The 14,831-nt window shown below is 44.0% G+C and overlaps 1 protein-coding gene across 1 annotated transcript in view; it reads left to right on the top strand.

Annotated features, from left to right (window-relative positions):
* AGBL1 (AGBL carboxypeptidase 1) overlaps positions 1 to 14,831 on the top strand; it is a 375,392-nt gene that overhangs the window by 70,564 nt on the left and 289,997 nt on the right. Inside the window, exon 15 of the mRNA XM_090263733.1 lies at positions 6,681 to 6,825. Within this exon, the coding sequence (XP_090119859.1) occupies positions 6,681 to 6,825 (145 nt within the window). The remainder of the gene's footprint in view (positions 1 to 6,680; positions 6,826 to 14,831) is intronic.

Below are 14,831 nucleotides of genomic sequence, written 5' to 3' on the forward strand. Positions count from 1 at the left end.
CCAAGAGCACAGCCTTGGCCTGAGGAAAGCCAGCGTGGATGTTAATAGCTGTTAGATTCATTAACAAGACCGTTGTTGTGTGATTAGAGAGGAACAGAGGGGTAACAGGAAAACCGTGAATGTATAATGTAATTCATTCTTCATTTTCCAGCCATGAATACAACAGAGATAAATGGATGATTGCTACATCATAGTATAGTTTGTTTTGCAATTATTCACCACGTTGTGTTAACATATTTCCAATAATGTGATCTGAAAACAGGATAGGTGTGCTGTGCTCAGCCACATGACCGAACACCCTTCCGTCATGCAGAATGCTTTGCCACATACAATGTATTTCTCCCCTTCTGCCTATCATGATCTTTGGGTCGATCTGCTTTTAGAAGATGTGTGTGTGTGTGTGTGTATTTGCTTCATCTCTGCCTTTGTTCTACTTACCGTATTAATTGGGAGAACTGTTCCTCATTTCTCTGTCTTCCACGTGTCCTCAGGAACTCAGAAGTCCTGTTTCCGTTGTGCTGTTACATTCCCAGGTTCAGCGCCATGTTCTAAAGGGCACGACAGGGCGCTCACTGTGGGGAGAATCCGAAGCCATGGTACCTGGTATATAACACGGAAGGGTCAAAGACACTCAGAAGTAATATATTTATTTACTTCAAAAAGTGACAGCAATGAAGATCCTCTCTGTGGATCCTCTTATCATCAGTTAGAACGTGGTATCCAAACTGTTTTAATAAGATATATTTATGCATGTACTTCTCATATAGATTTGTTCATAAGTCATTTTAAATCAATCATATACACATTACTGCACTAATATGTACGTTAGAAAACATGCAAAAAATTAAGAATTTTAAATGAAGAGAAAAAGATGAAATAATAAGTTTAACTGTCTACCTAATTGTTACTCAGTTTACCCTTGGGCATGGGGGTCAGGGGTGCTGATCCCTCCGTCTCCTGCACAGTCAAAACTCCACATGCAACTTTGGGGTGCCCCAAAACATAACTAATAGCCTACTGTTGACTAGAAGCTTTACCGATAACCTAAACAGTCAATTAATACACATTTTGTATGTTATATGTATTGTACACTGTATTCTTACAGTAAGATAAGCTAGGAAATTGAGAAAGTAATAAGGAAGAGGAAATATGCTTAAAATATTTATTGAAGAAACCGTGTATAAGTGAACCCCCATAGTTCAAATCCATGCTGTTCACTGTCAACAGCATTTTTATCCTGTTGGTAACTTAGGGCATTCTACACACTTAGGGTTTAACATAAAAATAGAATGTAAATAAACTTTTGGGTAATTTTGGAAAATTTTCGTTAACTCCCCAGGTCTAATTAGATTATTTTTATGCCCATAAGAATTTTTAAAAAGCACTAGTATTAAGGGTAGGAAGTAGACCATGTTCATCCTTCCATTTTCTTGGTCATTTCAGCTTGAAATTTAATATTGTCGTCACGCTATGGCTTCTAAGCAGAATTAAAAAAAAGAATTGTTTCTATTGTGAGGTTTAGTTTAATGTAGATAATATAATCTGTAGAGCCGCTAATGTAGGCTTCTGCAAACTTAAGTGCCGTTCTGGGAGCTAAGAGCAGTGAGGAGGTGAGCTGTTCTAGGCCGCCCTCAGAAAGCCTCCTCTGCAGCCGTGGACACCTCACGGTCGGACACGCAGGGACCGTAGGTGTCAGATGCGTGTCTGTTTCCTGTGCCAGCCTGGACAACAGAGAAGAGTGGGTGATACTGCTGCGTCATAGCCTAGTTTGTTTCTAATTGCTCATCACATTCCAGTGACTTAGACTGAGTCAGGGCAGCCTGCTCCGTCCCTAGATTAAACCCCAGCCAACTTAATCGCCTTCTTATTACCTAGATCATAACAGATTTGAAGAGGAATTCTAATGCTTTCTGCCTGGGCTCCGTGGATCCTCTTGCCCCTTCCCGGAGGACCTCCTCCCCCACTCCCCTTGAAGACCACTGGGCCAGAAAATAAACAGGGACCCTCGAGAGGGAGAGACTTTAATGGGCAGGATCATTCCTTCATGCCTCACATAGAAGCAGGGACAGTCTTGGTTGTCCCCGCGGTCTGCTTCTCCCTGTGCTGTGCACAGCCCCGCACCCTGGCAGGTTCTCGCCCAGCTCTGGTCTAAAGTCATCGTGGCGCTGAAGGGCAGAGGGAGGGAAGCGGCCCACCGAGAGGGGCCGTGTAACACGCAACGGCTGATTTCTTCTGACATTTATCTCCGCCGGTGAGAGGAGCTGGAACGGCTCGCTCATGAAGATGAATGTCGTGCCGGAGCGCGCCGCCGCGCTTCCTTCCAAGGATCTCAGGGGGGCGATGGGGAATTACAGAGAACGCAGAGCCGCTGCCACCGAGGGAAGCCCGGTCAGATCCTGTTACGTGAAATGAAATGATGCACCCTCGTTAAGTGGGGCCGTCGTCATTATAAGATTATCTAATTTGCTCTCTCTCTTACCGTTTGCTCATTTCGTGCATGCACAGACAAAAAATGACTTCCCAGCATATTTTTAAGTACAAATGGAAGTAGATTGAGTTTATAACTCTGCATTTGTGTACTTTGCTCCTTGCTTCATTGAAGGCTTTATGATTATAAAAACGCGGATCTTTCTGAAGATAAATGGTTCAGGGACTAGAAGAGCAAGGGAGTAGCTTTTCACTGCAGAGAGGCTGGCTCTATCCACCCTCGTCTTAGACCCAAGAGGACCTATCTGGGATCTGGCAAATCCAAGGACACGCTAGGTGTCGACACGCTTCTTGTCCACCTAGAACAGGTGAAGAACGGAGAGTTCTTGGACTCAGACTTCTCCCCTTCATTAATGGTGTGACCTTGGGCAAATTATTCCAGCCTCTCCCAACCTCGGGCTCCTCGTCTGTCAAATGGGGATAATAATGGTATCTACCTAACAGACTGATTCTGAAAATTAAATGAAATGAGAAAAGGCACGTGGAGAACTCTGAGCAGTGTCTGGTGCATAGGGTGTCCGTGACTGTTAGCAGTTACGATTAACAGCAGAAACAGCATACTGGCATCAGATACCAAGGACACGAAGAATTATGCTGATATGGATCATTCTCACTGGCTCTCATCTGGATTATTTTACGTTCCTTCTGTTATTTTACACTTTACATGCAGCCCTGATTTATGAAGACCAAAACTTCAAATTCTTACTTGACGAATTCAGCCAAAAACCCTCTTGTCCTTTTATCTATTCCTAAGAGAAAGGTGATATAATAAAAAAAATGTCTTGGTTTTGACGTAAACCCTGACCTGGCATTGAATTCCGTGTACTGAATTGCCTGTTGTAAGGAGTTGCTCAAGACACTTAACGTCTATCAGCCTCAATTTTCCCATCTGTAGAGTATGTATAATAATACTTTCAAAAGAGATCATTAGGATTAGAAATAAAATATGTTAAGCATTGTAATTATTACTCCTGGAGTCTTAGGTCTGTTTAATCCTACAAACTTTAACTGAACAGCTGCGAAGTTCAGGTACTGTGCCAAGTGTGAAGATACAGAAATGAGTAAGCATAATCCCTGCCATAAAGTGTCAGCAGTGAGGTAGAGACACAGTGTGATAAGAACTATATAAAAGGGTGACTATCAGGGAAGGCTTCCTGAAAGAGGAAACACTTGAGATGAATCTTGAAGGAAGAAGAGGAGTTGGCTCGGCTGAATGAAGAAGGAAGAAAGGGTTTTCCATACAAAGAAAGAACGTGGGACCCAATTAAAACAGGGAGGATGAATGTCACTGCCTTGCAAACCTTCTTCAATATGTTCACATCATACTTGGGAAAACAGAAATAATTGGTTTTGTTCTGATGGGCCCTCACTGTATCATGGACTTGTTGAATGGTAGCAAGCCACGTGTTTCACTCCAGGGATACACCAAGCATTTCACTTTGAAGAAGGAGGTCTTGGGAAAGTTTAAAGGTCCCTGGTGGTAGAGTGGGTCCCTGGATCCTCCTGCTACAATACAGCCACCAGGCGAGTCCATGGGGGACCCTGACGCTTGCTTTAGGTTTGGCTGGAGTTTAACTCCCAGGCTCGGGAGGCAACTGGATCTCCTTTAGTAGAAACTCATCCTGAATGAGGTGATACCAATTTTTCTTAAATTTCAGAAGCCTGCAACCATCCTGGACAGGGCTGGCTTATCCGTGGGATAAAAAAGGTGAAGGGGTAAAAAAAAAAAAAATCACTCACAGATATAGACAACAGTATAGTGATTACCAGAGGGTAAGGGGAGTGGGGGGAGGAAGAAGAGGGTGAAGGGGGCCTAGATGGTGATGGAAGGAGACTTGACTTGGGGTGGCGAACACACAATGCAATATGCAGATGATGTATTACAGAATTGTATACTGAAACCTATGTAATTTTATTAACCAATATCACCCCAATGAGTTCAATAAAAAATTAAAGCCATTATTCAGATTCTTTTTACCTCTCTCAAATCACTAGGACTTGGGCCCACAGAAGCTTAAAAGCTAAGAGTTATCTCATTTTATTTCTCTTTCCATTTCACTGTTCCTTCCCTGGCGTCCCGGTTAGGTTTGAATGGTGGAAAGAGCCCAATGATGGGGATTTCACATCCTCGCTTCCTCTCTCTGTCTTGCTCTTTCTCGTGGCTGGTGTGGTAAGGTTGCGTTTGTTTACGGTGAACATGCCTGTGATTTCAGCATAGTTCTTGTACAGCGGGAAACCTAACCAGAAGCAAGGCTCATGCCAAATGAGACCACCCGCACTGGCCATCAGGGGCCTCCGTTAATCTTTAGGAAGGCTGCAGGCAGTCTCTCTTGCTTGTAGGTCAAGAACTGGGGATGGTGAGGCATGAGATGTGTGTTCCTGGTTGCCTTTCCATTCATGGTTTTGTAGATGTGGTATGTGTGTGTGTACTCACACGTAACTGCTGAGAGGTAAAACTCACCTCCACATTTTGATTGGTTGTCAAACCTTCCGCCATTTTGACCGCCTCATTTCCCTTCTGTTGGCCCTTCCCTTGTAGAAAGGGGTCATTGATTGTTTTAGCTCTGGGCTAGCGGAGCGTGCGTTTGTGGCGGGGCCTTTAGGAGTGAAATCAGAATAAAAAGCCGGGGCACATGTGGCTTGCATGCTCTCTGAGCAGACATCTGCTTCATTGACTAGTTCCTAATAACCAGAGCTTTTTAGCCGGGAGAAGCTACAGAACTTGGGGGAAATCTGGATAAAGGGGACTCAGTTAGGCATCAAGACTCAGAGGGATTCTAGTCCCGTAGGCACAAAGGACATGGGTCCTGTAACTGTGATGCTGAAAAGCTGGGTGGGGTACTCACCTGGGGCTCACATTGTTGGGGGGGCCCCTCTTTCCTTAGAAAGACCAAGGCTCTTGGGTGCCACATTGGAAGAAACTGAGGCAAGAGAAGTGTGTTAACCCATAGTTCGTGGGACTTCCAGCTGTGCTCACTCCCATTTCTAGTGTTCTGTATGCATGAGTACGCGTGCACACATGTACAGAACCACAAAAACAAGACAGGAGATTTCTTATTTCACCCTTTCTTGCTTGCTTTAAAAATTTTTTTTTTTTTTTTTTTTTTTTTGCTTTGGGGAGAGGCAGCATGAAGGTAGGAAAAAGGCAGAAAACAATTATCGTGTTTTTTATATTCCGCAAGAACACCCAGAATAATGATCTGTTTTCCCCCCTCCCCCCACCCTCTCACCCAAGAAAACCCCAAAGCACAGTGGACAAGTAAAATAACACTGTGAATGTTCCGAGGTAAAAGGACCCCTTTTGGTGTCTGGCTGCGTTTCGCATGACAGCGCAGCCTCGATGATAACCTTTCTCAGGGAGGCCCGCACAGCCGTCTCAGCATCAGCAGGCAAGGCCAGCACGCATCTGGCAGCACGTGGGGAAAATATTGTTCCGAAATGTACTTCTGGGGGCGATTTACTTTGACGTTGTCCTCTGAGGGCTCAGAATTGGTGCTTCATCTTTGACAAAGGAAAATAATGCACTCTCAGGCTAGAAGGCACTGAACCACATTCAGGGTGAGAAATGCATTCCTTTGGGAGGAACGTGTTGTCTGGTGAAAGAACAAAGGCTTTGCAGACCGACGGATCTGGGTTCGAGCCCTGTCTTGACCACTTGCTTACTGGCTGTGGATAATGGGCTGTTGCAGTGAGAACAGCAAACGACGTATGTTCAGTGTTGAGCTGGAACTCAGTATGTAGTAGTGAGTGCTAATACACCCTCTTGGCAGGTGAGAGGGGAAGGGAGAACTGGACTCTGTAATCTGGGGAGAGGCGGAGTTTGGGAAAACCAAAATTTGAGTAAAAAAGTGTATATCTGCAATAGAATCCCAGGAAAAACAGAATTTTTCATAATTTCCTCTACTTGTATCTCAGTGATTCTGTAGCCTCATTTGCAGACACAGCCAGGAAAGGCCCCTGGCATATACGCCACAGTGAAGAGCCAGACGGACCAGCCTAGACACTGCTGAATGGGCTCATGACCTGCAGCAAGGTCCCTGGCACATCTCTCTGTCGTCTGAATCTCACCCACAGAGCGTTCTGAGTGACTGTTTTGCTAGTAGGTGGCAGGAGAGATTTATAGCACCTAGAAGCTTCCGTGGCTGCTTCCCTCGCATCTCCCTCATTCTCCTCTCCTCTCCTTTCTCCTGTAGAAACCATTATCGCGAGAGGGCCGCTGTCACCGGGGGAGCGCCTAGGAAGTGCTACTATACCCTCACCTTTGCGGTCACCTTCCCGCACGACGAGGATGCCTGCTACCTGGCCTACCACTACCCCTACACCTACACCGCCCTCATGGTAACTTCCTCTTCGTAGCGCGGCCCTGACAGGACGGAGGGGGCTCTCTGAGCTTGTCTGGGACGTGTTCCAGAGACCCCGATCCTAGGGAAGCCGGTGTTGGTGGTCCCCAGCTTAGTGCCTTTAGATTTGCCCCATCCCTTTCCGCGGACAGAGCGTGAGGCTGAGGCCGTGACCAGTGGCGTTCTGAAGGCCCAGGGGGCGTGCTGGGCCTCGTTGGCAGGTGGGGCGTAGGAGGGAGGGCATGCCTCGGGGGCTCCGTCTTTGAGAAGCCCTCAGGAGAAGACACAAAGTAATGAGCTCGGAGTGAGGTTATCAGACTGAAATGGGGTAAAAGCACGTGGTCAGCCGAGATGCACATTGAGCGGTCGTGGACTCCCTGCGGGGAGAGGAGCAGGAAGCGGGAAGGTAAAGCTGGGAGAGCCCCCCTGTGTCCGTGCGCGAGCAGCCCCTTAGCTTTTCTGGGGCTCCCTGGCCGTGGGCTGCCGGTGTTAGAAGGATCCAGGGTGGACAAGGCGAGAATGGAATAAAACACTGAATTACTGCAGTGAGGCCCCTGTCTTTTTATGAGAAGAGTCTAGTGTCCGTCAGTCCAGACTTGAAGTCAGCACCACGTGCTATCAGGCTCTGCCAAAGGCTCGCGAGACAAATTGAGCAAACTGCTTAAATTGTGCAGTTTCCTGCCATTTGAAAAAGCTGGCAAAGTGTCCCTCTCCCCTGGCTATTTCACGGGTATCCTGAGGATTAATGAGCTAAAGCATCTTCTGTAAAAGCACTTTCATCCTCTGTGTTAATGCAAAATGTTATTAGCATATTTATAATAATATGTGTACGTATGAGCGCATATATCACTTAGCCCGAAGGATGAGCATTTTCATTTTAAGTCTTTGATAAGGAGTTGGGAAAGATAATATCCAAGAACGTCTTGGCCTTTGAAAGGCATGTTCGGGTACAAATGAAAATTTTTTCCCCATCGAGAAGGCATGTCTTAAACCACTTGGCTAACGGCTTCCTGAAGCGCATCTGCCCTTCTCTCCGTGTGTTGTCTTGCCTAAAGGAAGAGCTCTGCTGTTTTCCAGATTGCAAGGGATGCGCCAACTAGTATTATTGGTGTGTCACACTTAGAGATCTGAAGAAGTCAATCCAAGAAATGAGGGCCACAAGCGAGGCTGTAACAAGCCGTGTGTGGCATAAAACATGCTTTTGCCTCCAGGGTCCCAGAAGAGGCCACATGCATAATCCCCCTCCACAGCTTTTCCCTTTTCTCACCTGGGCGACACTGCACGTGCGCTTCTCCTGGGGAAGGGAGACGCCCCTTTTCCTGTGTGTTTGCCTTGTCCTTTGGGGACATGATCCATGGGTCCAGGATACTGTTTTTGTCCCTGGTTAGAATATCTTAGACCCTTCTGAGACTCTCAGTGCAGCTAGAAAAAAAACTTTAGAAAGCAAAGCGGTTTGGAAAATTGTCTAATTTGTGCCTGTCATTTATAGAGGCAAATATCAAGGCCTAGAAATCTTACATCCTGGCCCTTTCTGTAGATGAACGCAGAGAAATTTAGAAGCCGCGCTTGGGGTCAGATCAGCGTGGCGTTCTTGCTATGACAGACAATAACTGCTACCAGGTAGTCTGCTTGTATGGGGCATGTAGTCATCAAGTTGTGTGATCGTATCATCTCCTATGGTTCCGTTCATCAGCTCATGGCTTTTCCTGTAGCCCTGAGCACCCTGGATGTGCTTCCTCCGGATCGCATGGTCCTGGAAGCGTGGTCTCATTCTTATCCCAGGACACTCCGGTTTTCCTAGGACCCTACCAGCTGATTCAAAGTCTGAAACTCCTTCAGCCAAGGCCTTGACTGCGTCTGGCTTCTTACTTTGAATTTCCGATTTTGATTCATTTCATAGACACTTAGCAAGAACCCCTCCTGCGATAAGAATGGGACCGTGTTTGGGGAAAGACACTGTCCAGCTAAACTATAACCAAGGAACTTAGTGTTATAGGCAAAGTTCATGGGCTGGTGACTTGAGCTTAACCATCAGAGATTATATAATCACATAACTCAGGGACCACGTGTCCCTGTAAAAGTGGACTGAAGTCGTGGTCGCTGTCGTCCGTCTTAGCCCGGACCCCTGGGGTCCACTTACCAGGGCCCAGGGTCTGACGTTGACAGTGAGCAAATAGTTCAGGAGACTTGGGGTCATTGCAGGGTACTTTCGTCTTGCCGGGGGGACAGAAACACAGGAACAGACAACTTCTCTTCCCCTCCTCAGTGGGTCACTATGAGGAGGAGAGCGCGGTCTGAGTAACTGATGTTTGCTGGGTTGTTCCGTAGCCTACGGGCCGTGAACGTCTTCCCACTAGGGGAGGGGGAGGAGAGTTAATGAGAAGGAAACAGGAAAAGAGGCATCTTTTTATTTATCCTAAATGAGAAGAACAGAATGAGAAAGATAATTTGTTATTTGAAAGCTAACAATGTGTCTTCTCACTTTAAGGTTTTACATTTCCAGTAACCGCATGGTCGTGTGTTCTATGTTTTACACAATAATTGACTACATGACTTCCCTTAACAAAACTCTCCTTCCCGTTCATGGACAGAATGAGTGCATTTCTCATTGCACGTTAGTCTTTTAAAAACATTTTGGATATGTCCTAAGGAGAAAACGTTTTTCTTCCAACAGATCAGTGATAAAATAAATGTGAATGGTACCCCAAGGGAAGAATTAACTATATGATACTTGGGGATTATACAGAGGGGTAGAAAATACATTTCTATGTGGAATTCGCAATTTGTAAATCTCTTAGGATATGGATTATGTCTAATAATTACAGATGTTTTTATAACAGAGAGGACATGTGTATTGGATGTTTTTCAACATGAATATAATTTTGCAACTGTAAACATTTTATTATTCTTTTACAATAGGAGAATTAGTATTTGGTTCTTTCAAATTGATATCTTCCAGATGCTTGCCAGGAACTCTGTCGGATAATTATCCAAATTAGAGTATTAAAGCTAAATGAAAGAAACACAATATTATTATAACTATGAAGCAAGCAAAAGGAATTCTATTGTAATCATCCATATCAGGCGATCAATAATTGCAATAATTCTTAAAGTGTTGTTAGCAATACTTGTTAAAAGTATTTGGACTATGTTATGGATTGCCCCTAGGAAGCCTGTAGTATTGGGTGGAAATAGGAGCCCAGCGGGGTCTCAGGAGAACTTATCACTGCCTGAAGTGGGGACAGACAGGAACAGTGATCACAAGCAGGATCCATATGTTGGAAGAGCCCAAGGCCCTGGAAGGAGGGAGCAGGGCTCTTCACCAGGCATCTCGCCCTGCTGTGGTAGGTGCTGCCGACCCCCACCGTTAGTTGTCTAGAGATGCACTTGAGTGTAGTGTAAGCAGGGAAGGGGAGGGGGGCAGGGAGAGGGAGAGGGAGAGAAAGGGGAGAGTTGGGATGCCATAAGCACAGTCCCTTCTAAAGGGGCTCAGAATGAAATAGAGTTCAAAAACGTGCCAAATGGGGAAAGTTAACTTACTGAAGTAGATCAGAGATGCGGCAACCAAGTCATAAATCAGTGCTGTCAGGTAGTCAATAGACAGGGGCCTGTGCTTGCATGGGCCGAAACAAGGACGGGCACCAGGCACGGGTCCTCATGTTGAGGAGGTGAACGCGAACGGCTGGCTGCTCACGAAGAGCCCAGACGTGCGTGAATGGGGACGTCATTGGCCACAGGGACCCTGGAGCTCCAGGGTCCTGAGCACAAACGGAGAACAAGTTTTGGAGTCAGACAGGCCTGGTTTGAGTCTGAGCACCGGGCCAGCTGTTTAACTTCTCAGTGCCTCGGTTTTCTCATCTGTAAAGTCAGGAATGCAAAAGCAGTTACTACGTGGGTTGTTATTAAAATTAAAGAACTTAATACCTGAGAGGTATTTGCTAAGGGACTGTGACTAGTGAGCCATACTAGATGGTAACCATTAGACTATTTATTATCTTTTTAAATGATGATGTGTGATTCTTTTCTACATTGGACTGACTAGGAGATACTCGTTCCATAATTTATAATAAAACTAAAGCTATGCAAAAAATCCAGATAAAGGACCAAAAAGAAATAAATATAAATGCTACTGATCGTTGTAAAAAAAATCCAAATAACCAAAAAGAAATAAATACAGTGGCTAGGGATAGTTGTCTTAAGGTAGTTGATAATTATTTTTTCTTTACTCTCTTTTCCAAATCATCAGCAATATAACTTCATTTATTTTTAATGGAAAAAGGATATTAAAATCATCTTTTCTTTCTAATTGGCAAATCTGTGAGTAAGGACCTAGAGACTAATTATTTCTCTCCTTAAAATAAGGCTGTTTAGTGTACGGGGGGTGGTGTTGGCAGACGGGCAGTTTGAGGGAGCTCATTAGAACCCTCTTACAGCATGTTCTGTTTGTTTGTTTTTTAAATAATTTATTTGTTTGTTTATTTATTTTTAGAGAGAGGGGAAAGGAGAGAGAGAGGGAGAGAAAGATCACTGTGTGGTTGCCTCTCACGCACGCCCCCAACTGGGGACCTGATGTGCAACCGAGTCATGTGCCCTGACTGGGAATCGAACCAGCGACACTTGGTTCGCAGACGGACGCTCGATCCACTGAGCCACAGCAGCCAGGGCTATGTTCTGTTTTTTTAATTTAAAGGTGTCATTTGCTTTTCTGTGACGAGAAGCCTTTGATTCTCTGAGGGGTGTATTTAACGGAGAACTAGGTGGTCCACAAATAAAACAGGCCATCTCCTTAGGGGCGAGCTTTCCCCTGAGTTAGGGGGACAGGCAGTACAGCAGACTGGGGGACAACAATACGACATGATTTCTCAGTGCCGAGTGCCTTCCACTTTATCAATGGCCTCAGCAGGATCACCTGCTGAGGTTAAATAAAGTCTTTTGTGGAAGTTTTAAAGGAGTAGCTGACAAAGGAGATGGGGGGGTAGGGGGGCCACAGAGGCTGCAGTGCTCGTTACCAGCCAGACACCTCTCCTGGATAGGTAGGGTTTTCTCTTACGAAGGTGACCTCTCGATGACCCCTCTGGGTGTTTCCATCGTCGCCTTGAACTTATTCCCAGTTTTAGAAAGCAGCCCACCCCCGTGGCTTCTGCAGGGCTGTCACTGCAGTCAGTTGTTGGCGCCTGCACTCAGGCACTCGGCTTCTCTCACCAGTGACCCCAACGGTATCCAATTAGACGTGTCCTTGCTGGGTCTGAGACGCTAGCATTCACTTGAAAATGGTTTTCAGAAGAACCATACAAAGCCATTTTGGTGAAAGAAAAGCGAACACAGGTTTATAATTGGTTTCCTTCTGGAAGTCTTCTGCCGAGCCAGCATAACGCCCTGAGGATGGAGGTGTTACATTTTTGGTGGCAGGTGGCATGGACAGAGAGGACATTGAGGGGAGCAGGCAGAGGGCTGCAGGGGCAGTTACAGTTTACAGAAAATGAGCTCAGGCTAAAAGATGTTAGGCATTTATTGAGTTGTAGTAGTATTATTTTATTTATTGATTTTAGAGAGGCGCATTCACTGGTTGCTTCATGTATGTGCCCTGACCAGGGGTTGAACTCCCAACCTTAGCATATTGGGATGCCACTCTAACCAACTGATCTACCTAGCCAGGGCCAAGTGGTAATATTATCATTCATCAAAATGTATTGTAATAATAATTAACAGAGCACTAACAGGAGAAGGAAACTTTCAAACCTTGCTTCGTCCTGCATTTGTGCTAAGGTGCTCTTTTGGAAGGACAATGTTCATGGGCCTATTTTTTTTTTTTTTTTTTTTTTTACTTTTTTCTCTCCTATTAACTGTGCTCAATGACTTCTGTAGACAGACCTGCCTCTAAACCTGCTTCCTGTATCTGACTTCTAAAATCTAGATTTTATTATTTTTCAAAGAGTTGGTATCAGACACCAAAGAGCTGTGGCCTGTTGGCAACTTAGTGACGTCCCAGAATGATGGTCATTGCTTTCCTTGAGAAGGCCCCCGCTTCTCCCCCACTGCCCCTCATGTAAGGAAATAATAAAATAATAAAATAATAAAATGGACCATAATGAAATGGGCACAGGTAGCATTGATATCAAAAACCAACACAAAACACAAAACAAACCACATGAAAGGATTTCAGCAAAGACAGTGTTTCCTGAAGCATATTCTGTAGCACGCCAGTGTCCTGCGGTCTTTAGAGAAGAAGGGTTGGGTGGGTTGGATTTATATTCATGAAGTACTATTCATGTACTTTGTGCTCTGTTTCCTTCTAAGACCCTATAATGCATATTAAAGAAGTGGCGTATTAAAGAATCCGAACATTTCTGCAGCCGTGAAAACGGTCTCATTTCCTCAAACTCGCCGTGGTCCCACTGCTTGAGTGTGCCGCCCCTCCTCCTCCCTGTGCACTTGGTAACGTCCTGCAGAGTACATTTTGGGAAAGGCTGCAGTAGTATTGCTCCCCTCGTTTTGGGAGCCTGCGACCTTGATAGTAATTGTGAGGCAGGGTTTTAATAGCAAACAATGCCAGGAGCAGCTTCCACCAAGAATGTTATGAAAGCAGTTAAAATAATTTGTTTATGATCACAGAGTATCCTTCAAATCCAGGATTGTCTTCATTCTCTTAACTGAGATGCTAAATTGTTTTAAAATGAAGATGGCCGACACTCTGATAGGGACATTTTTATTCCTGTCCTGTGCCATCTCTCCGGGAATACCAGATGTCCACTTCTTCCATCAGAGCTTTAATTACACTGATTTAATATTGATTTTCTCTTTAATATATGAATTTCTTCAGTGACCTTGTAGGAGGATGATTTTCTATTTCCTAATTTTTAAAAAATTTTTGCTGTTTTTTAAGACCATTTTTACTTGTCTAATTTTATTTAATTGTTATCAGAAAATGTGGTTTGTACAATTTCTGAATTTGTTTGAAAAGTTATTGAATTTTTATAGCCCTGTATATGATTAATTTTTGTTGCAGTTCCATAGATGCTTGAGGGAAAAAAGGATGTTCCTATAAAGTTTGACATATATCTATAAGAACAATATTGTTCAAATACAGTATATCATTATTTTTGTGCAGTTGATTTATTTAAGACTGAGGTACTGTCTTAAAGCCTTTCACTCCTAGTATGTTTTCCCCCCCTGCCACTTTTGCATTGTATATTTCAATCCTGTGTTATTTGATTCTTAAGATTTATGAGTTTTATATGTTCATTGTGAATTGTGCCCTTTGTCAAAATAAGATTTTTAAATCCCATTTAATGCACTTGTTCTTGAATATGGCTTTGTCATATATTACTGTTGCCGTGCCTGCTTTAATTTATGTTTGCTTATCCTTTTGGTTTCAATATCTCTCTCTTAAAATATTTTAGTAGAGGCAAGCAAAGTAAAGAGATAAGTTAGGCATGTTTTCATATACATCAGGTTTTTTTTCCCTCCTTTCTTTAAAAACATCTCTTATATACAACATGCAGTGGACTTTATAAAACCTAATCTAAAACGTTTGTTATTTAATAGGGCTGTTTAACCTGTTTATACTTACACCAGCGTTTTATGTGACTTCTGTAATTTTGATTTTACACTGTTTTCCCCTGCCTTTTCCCTTTCCTTCCTTCTTTCTTCCGTCCTTCCATCCCCCCTCCTGTACTCCCTCCCTCTCTTTCTCTTATGCAAAGTGGACCAACCATCTATCCTTTCATTTTTATTTTTACCTTAAGCGTTTATAATTTTACTATTGCTTCCCTTTTAGCTCTTAAAAAAATGTATTTGAACCTGTATTTCTCCATCAATAATGACAGTTAAAATTGAGGGTTTCCTATGTGACAGGCACTTTTCACATATAATATACGGGTAAATTATAGCAGCCACTCAGTAATGGTGCTTTTATATACATTTTAAAGATGAGAAGATCGAGTCACAGAGAGGTGAGCTGCAGAATTTACATAACTGTTCCAGAATCCACAGTGAAAATTGGAA

Source organism: Furipterus horrens, unplaced genomic scaffold, assembly GCF_987537825.1.
Source record: "Furipterus horrens unplaced genomic scaffold, mFurHor1.1.pri manual_scaffold_16, whole genome shotgun sequence".
Lineage (NCBI taxonomy): Eukaryota > Metazoa > Chordata > Mammalia > Chiroptera > Furipteridae > Furipterus > Furipterus horrens.